The sequence below is a fragment of the Cicer arietinum genome, unplaced genomic scaffold, assembly GCF_000331145.2.
Source record: "Cicer arietinum cultivar CDC Frontier isolate Library 1 unplaced genomic scaffold, Cicar.CDCFrontier_v2.0 Ca_scaffold_5712_v2.0, whole genome shotgun sequence".
NCBI classification, from domain to species: domain Eukaryota; kingdom Viridiplantae; phylum Streptophyta; class Magnoliopsida; order Fabales; family Fabaceae; genus Cicer; species Cicer arietinum.
The window spans coordinates 1-6,544 of record NW_027339359.1 but is presented as its reverse complement, the minus strand read 5'-3'; the positions used below and the strand labels follow the sequence as shown (position 1 = coordinate 6,544).

Sequence of the window (6,544 nt, the reverse complement as noted above, 5' to 3'; positions counted from 1 at the left end):
CGAATTCATATTTTAATGGACTTAAATAACAAAAAAGAATGCACAATTACACCGTTAGTGTAAAGTTATTTTATATTCACAACTAGTCATAATTCGCCAACACATCAAATATATGTATAACTTCCCTTTTTAATTTTTTATTTGTTGTGTTGTCAATATATGTTTGGTTATAAGTGTAAAATAATTTTACACTGAGAGTATCCAGTAGTTAATATACACATAAAGAGAAAAAAGAAATCATATTATATTTTAGTGGTTATCAAACAATATAAACATACATTAAGATTTAGTCCAGTCAACAACTTCACATATTTATGCAGTAACACATTAATAATCATTTAATTGAGATTACACAACTAAAATGTTAATGTAAATTTTGATTTTTAAAAAACTAATATATCAAATTTGATATATGAACTGTCCAATCTCGATTTAATGATCACCGATATGCTAAATACATAAATATGTAGTTAGTCACTGCAACAAATCCAAACCCGCATAAACATATTACTCATCTAATATGGGGGCCTTTTAAATATTTTAAAGTAAAATTGAAATAATATGTGAAAACATATTACTCATTTAATAGGGCATTTAATAGGGGGCCTTTTAAATATTTTATGATAAAGTTGAAATCATCCTTGTTCATAATCAATATTTGGCATGCCATAGACTTGTTTAACATTGGTTATAATTTGCTTAATCAACTAACATGAATTAGGTCTAACAAAAGTGGTTAGATTACCACATCGTGGTAAACCACAATTCAAATCTCAATTAAGAGAGATAAATAACCACATTAATGAATGAAACTAAAAAAAAAAAAAAGAAATTTACTTAATGAATAGTTGTTCGTACTCTCGAGTAATTACATCTTTATTTAGTGCTATTTTTACAATCATTACATTCTTGTATTTCTGATTTTGCTGCCAAGAAACAAAGTGAGTATTTCACATTTAAAATAAAAATAAAAAACCTTGGGAGATGTCTTCCAAGTTCCAACAGTTGTAGGTACGGATGAATAAGAAAATAAAAAAAAAATAAAAAAAAAAAGTCAAGAGAAGGACAGTAACATTAAGTAACCACCAAGCAATTGAGAGTCAAGTCTCTCCTAACCAACCAATAAAAAAAACAACCAACTTTCCTTTCCCATCTCTTAGTCTCCATTTTCTGGTTATACAATTATTTTTGAAGCTCACTTGGATTTATGGACTTCTTCCTACTATAAGTCCTCATGATTGGAGGTCATTTACTATCATAGTGCCAGTTTGTTTTATATTCTTGTCACAATGCAACCCACATTGTAAACATATTCAACAAAAGTAACATAAAGTTACTGAGCATTTGTTTGCTCGTCAGTTTTGTAAGAGTTCTACTATTTAGTACGATAATTTTGACAAACGAAACACGCGAAACCTGATTTGGCGGAATATTAGGAAATGCCACTTCGGGATTTGGTCATACACCTGACATTGGTGAATGTTAAACGGTGAAGATAGCAGCCACATATTTCATTAACTTTCGTCTCATACAAATAAGTATTTCTCGTTTTAGATTTCTTACATCCCAATGCAGTTTATATGAGAAGCTACAATTCATAGGTTTAGTCGACATTGGGGTAGGAATATCAAGCATACTGCAAAAAAAAATGTTTTGTTGATAATTTGAGATAAATCCAATATAAACAAGCAGTTAAGAATTAGAGTACAAAAAAGGAGATGAATGAAACAAAAAAGGAACCCCATGTAAAGGAAATGTGGAAGAAACAAAGGCACTCAATTAATACAATGAAAAAGCCATACAAAAATGAGACTAATAAGTTGAGCAGTCTTTCTCCAACTCATCCACTATCCTGCAAACAAAACAAAAAGGTTCTATGGAAAAGAAAAAAAACTAATGATTCATAGAGATGAACATGAGACTTATGTAAACTAAAATTTTGCAATTTACATTATTTAGTTTACTCTAGAGACACTTGAAAGATCATTTAAACGTGTTGATGTTTTACAGAACATAAATGCTAATATGGTTAATGCTTGTGTTGTCTTGTGTCTCATCAAAGTGAAGGACAGAGAATAGCTATGAAGAAACAGATAAATGAGGAACCTCAAATTATTTTCTTCTATTGAGAGAGAACAACATTCTATGAATTTTATACTTTTAAGATTACCTTTTACAAGAATACGATTGACGTGTCATCAACTCAAATGAGCACAACATTCATATATTGTATGCAATCAAAAGCTTTTGCTTTCAGTCACCTACAAACAGTTGTGATGTAACAATAAGAGGAGTTCAACTGACATAAACATCCGCCTACCCCCCAAAAAGTAAAAGAATAAGAATTGCTTTCATTTAACAACCATCTTCATGTTCACATGAGACTACATATAATTGGAAATATAACCATCATATAGAAATCAGTGTAATTCTGGTTTAAGAAAGATGGTAGAATTTGCAAGGAAAATACCCTAAAAAGTATTGATAAGGATGATCACAAAGAAAGAGAGTAATCCAATGTAGTTGGAGTTAAATGGAGATTTAAAATGAACTGGTTTATCTTTAAACCTAATACATACAAGATATTATGGTTTCGGTTGTTTCATGTAATGTAACCGACTCCAACTAGTAAAAAAAAACGGCACTTGTTGTTACATCTTTTGTTTGCATCATGTTGCCATTAGTACTAAGACATGGACAAAACATGTTTAAAGTGAAATACAGTGCAAAAAGAGTGATGATAAAACCTTGAAGCTTGTTTGATCCAGATATTTTAATTTTTGCTCATAAGTGAAGAGATTTTATAAAATTCAGTAATAGCACCATAGAAAATCAATCTAAGGGTGCACTGAGTGCTTTACCTCAAAAACAGTTTTAGCCTCGTCATTAAATGTTTTGCAAAGAATTTCATAACTCTTCTCGATCTGCATTTGAGAACAAAAATTTAATATGTGTAAAGAGTTACATCACTCGTATCTATGATTCCAGGCAGGGGGGTACATACCATTGGATTAACTTTAGAAGGCGACGTGGATGATATGATATATCTGTAACAGAATATTTCATCATTCAACAATACAGAGACCAAACATTAAAGGGAGGGAAAAAGTAGTACAATAGCAAAATCTAGAAAGCACTTGGAATGATAACATGGGATAAAAAAAACCAAATAATGTCAACCATAAGAAAGTTTAAGGAAGTTGCAAAGAGAATTAGTTGCAAGACCTGCAAAGATCTTTAACTTTTTTATTGAGACATAGAACAATAACTATAATGATCACATTGTTCTTACTTTATGTTTAGTCACCACATATAAAAACTAAGATTATCATTACAGATTCAGAAACTAAAATCAGAATCATATCAATGATTGACATGTTCAGGATTTGCGCAAATAAGCATGTGAATGCAAGAGCAAACATACCCTAATATAGAAGTAGAAAGAATATATGAGGAATTTTTTCAATATATGTTCATGCATTACTAGTTACACCTTTCATCAAGATTTTTTGACATAATTTCACCGCTCCAAACACCCCTGCATCAGAATGCCAGTTTGCAATAACGCTAGGAAGTATTGTTATTCAAATCATGTTTTTGGTCAGGTATGCCTGCTTAAAAGCAGACAGAAATGTGTTTATGGAATGCCTTAAGGTTGAATTCAATTAATAAGGCTTATAGGACATACTTCTTTCTTTTTCATTCTTATCAAACTTGACATGTACTTTTTATAAGCAATAAAAATTCAATGATGGCATACATTACAGAAAATGTTACCTCAGCTTACTTATATAGAAATTCATAGCTAATAAGTTTGCCTTTTGAACAGTTAGCATGACAGCACCCATGCAGTTCTACAAGAGAAGTTAAAAAAAATGTCAGAGACTGTACTCAATGTGTCATTAAACACACGCTTTTAAATAAAAAAATCCAGATGAGGGGCTCGACGATTTTCATGAATTGCACAATACAAATCAATCCAAAAAAAAACATAGTTGTTGCGAAAAACAAGTCAGCACCTTTTGGGCAATAAGCTCGATTAGTTCGATTAGAAACTTTCCTAATCCTTTCCCCTGAACACGAGAGTCAAGCTGTAGTTCATACACATAAAGCACCGGTACCTCTTCTTCCAAAACAAAACGGTAATGTACAAATCCAACCAAGGGGCCACCATTTTCTAAACAACTAGTTGAAGTATCTTCCGTTGTCATGTCATCGGCATTTGAATTGGCAACCTCGTGCACAAATATATAACGTGCTTCATGATCAACCATTTCCCTGCGCTTCACCTTTTCTTCCTCTTGCCACTCAGATCCATATGGTCCTTCCATGTTAAGCTGCAGATTCAGAAAATTTAAACTATTTCGTTAGCTTAACCATTTCAATGAATAACCTACCAAAGTTCAATCATGAAATTAAAAATAGAGACAGCCTTTCCGATTTATAATAGCATAAACAAAGAGAAGGGCATCCCAGTATATGATCCACTAGGCGAGATCTGGGGAGCATAGATGTACACAGCCTTACCCATAGCATAGTTACTGTTTTTAGGATTTGAATCCGTGAATTTTAGGTTACAGGGCAGCAACATTACCGTTGTGCCAAGGCTCGCCTTCAAGATATACTATAAACAAATGAAAAGACAGAATTCAAAGCTTTGATAAACTAATTCTGCTTTCACTTTAAACGAAGGTGCATTTCTGAAACAGAACAAAAACCAAATATATACAATCATGAAAAAAGGGAAGATGATATATTTCCCTCTTGATTATAGTGTAAATTAATATTTGTCAAAACTTATATATATTTCAGTTAAGTAAATCTAGTGTTATTTCTTCTACCTTAAGGAGAGTCTGAATGTATTGTTTAACAGTAGAGGAAAGTTTATTGCCATATCCTGACTTCAAACACACTGAGAGACCTAGAAATCATTTGAAAAATTAGGGGCTTAGAAGCAAAAAGAAAAAAATCCAAATATAAACATCAATATCATCACATTACTATTAAGTTGAAATATCAATGGTTATTATAAGCCTTATAGGTAACCAACACTAATGTTATTAGTAATGTAGTTAGTGCAAGTTGTGTCTAGCTTAAATTTAATGGGAAAAAAATCACAATAAAAATTGTTGTCAAATAAAAGTTATAGCACCATCAGCAGAATTTGAACAAATTGCTATTGTTTTACGGTACACTAGTTAATTTAAAGTGTTGTCAAATAGTGGTTGTAGTGGCACAATAGCACTTGGAGCATAACCAAATTTGAAGAAACAATTATTTTTTACGACCAGCAATTCACAATACTAATAATACGCTATATGAAACACAAATTAAAATTAGTTAGAAGAAGATAGAAAATTAGTTAACTTTGTTTGTCGAATTTGCGGATAGTTACAGTTCAATTTGGAAGTTAGACACTGATCAACTTTAAAGTGTAACTAACTGCTGAAGCTCTGTTTAATAAAAAATAGCAGATAACCGATTTGAAAATAACCGATTGGTAAAATTAGCCGTTTGAACTAAATAATAAGCATAAAATGACAAACATACACAGAATGAGATAATTAACCTAAACCGATACCATAACAAATCTAACTACATTTTAACAAACTCTTAAAACGGTTACCGTTAATTTGGAAGTGACGATAAGAGGGAAAAGATGCTAGGTGATCCTTTTCGGCATGTGCTGCTTTGATGAGTTGTTCAAAGGCTTTCTTCTTTGCGAGTACCTGCGAAAACAAAACGGTTTTTGTTCGAATTCAGAAAACACGAGCAAACGTGAAAAGTTATGGGAATTTTATAAGCTTACCTCGCTGCGTTTCAACCTCTTCTCCGTTATGACGGTGTTGTGTGTTGCATTGCCTCGACGACGTCGTTGGTGGGTCTCGGAGTCCATAGCTAGTTGGTGAGTGGAACAAATGGGGCGGGATATACGAGGTCAATAAATAAATTTGTGTATTAAAAAAAGTAACAAATATTTAATTTACGTTTAAAAGTATTTTATACTTATATTCATCCATGTCTAATATTTCATAAAAAATGTTAATAAATGCGTTAAGAAATTAAAAAATAAATAAAGTTTTAAAATTTGTCTATGTTTATATTTTAAAAATTTACTTTTTCTTTCTAAAAAATTTAAAATATAAAAAACTGTTTCTTTAATAAATACCTTAAATAGATTTATTAGTATTCTATATTTTTTAATAAAAAATAATATGATCCATATTTTATATTTATATTCCTCTATAATATTTTTTTTAATTGTAGTTTTATTTTTATTAATTTTTGAAATTGGTTCACTATTTAATTAATGTGATAAATAATTTAATAATGTTGAATTATTCATATAAATTATTTAGTTGAAAATAAAAAATTTAGGTTTATCTTTCTTTCTATATTATATGTGTTGGTTATTCAACATCATTATATTATTAATCACATTATTTTAAAAAAATGACCAATTCGAATATCATATAAAAATTAACATATAATTGATAAATTAGTTTATAATTAATGAATTAGTTGATAGCAGTTATATCTGATT

General features: G+C 30.4%; 1 protein-coding gene across 11 annotated transcripts; it reads right to left on the bottom strand.

The window, feature by feature from the left end:
- Positions 1-813: 813 nt before the first annotated feature.
- LOC101502345 (uncharacterized) lies at positions 814-5,950 on the bottom strand. 11 transcript variants are annotated; one of them, XR_003471283.2, is made up of 10 exons: positions 5,810-5,950; positions 5,627-5,729; positions 4,842-4,921; positions 4,020-4,337; positions 3,778-3,854; positions 3,005-3,047; positions 2,862-2,924; positions 2,171-2,261; positions 1,564-1,636; positions 814-1,466 (listed from the first exon to the last, which is right to left on the bottom strand). XR_003471283.2 is itself a non-coding variant. In XM_012712450.3 (8 exons), the coding sequence occupies exons 1-8, from the start codon at positions 5,894-5,896 to the stop codon at positions 1,841-1,843; spliced, it is 783 nt and encodes a 260-aa protein (XP_012567904.1). In that variant the 5' UTR covers positions 5,897-5,950; the 3' UTR covers positions 1,638-1,840. The 11 variants fall into 11 exon arrangements, 4 of the variants coding, with proteins under 4 accessions (XP_012567904.1, XP_073220832.1, XP_073220833.1 ...); XR_003471282.2 differs by having other exon boundaries at positions 814-1,636; XR_001143252.3 differs by lacking the exons at positions 814-1,466; positions 1,564-1,636 and adding an exon at positions 1,638-1,852.
- Between the last annotated feature and the right edge of the window lie 594 nt (positions 5,951-6,544).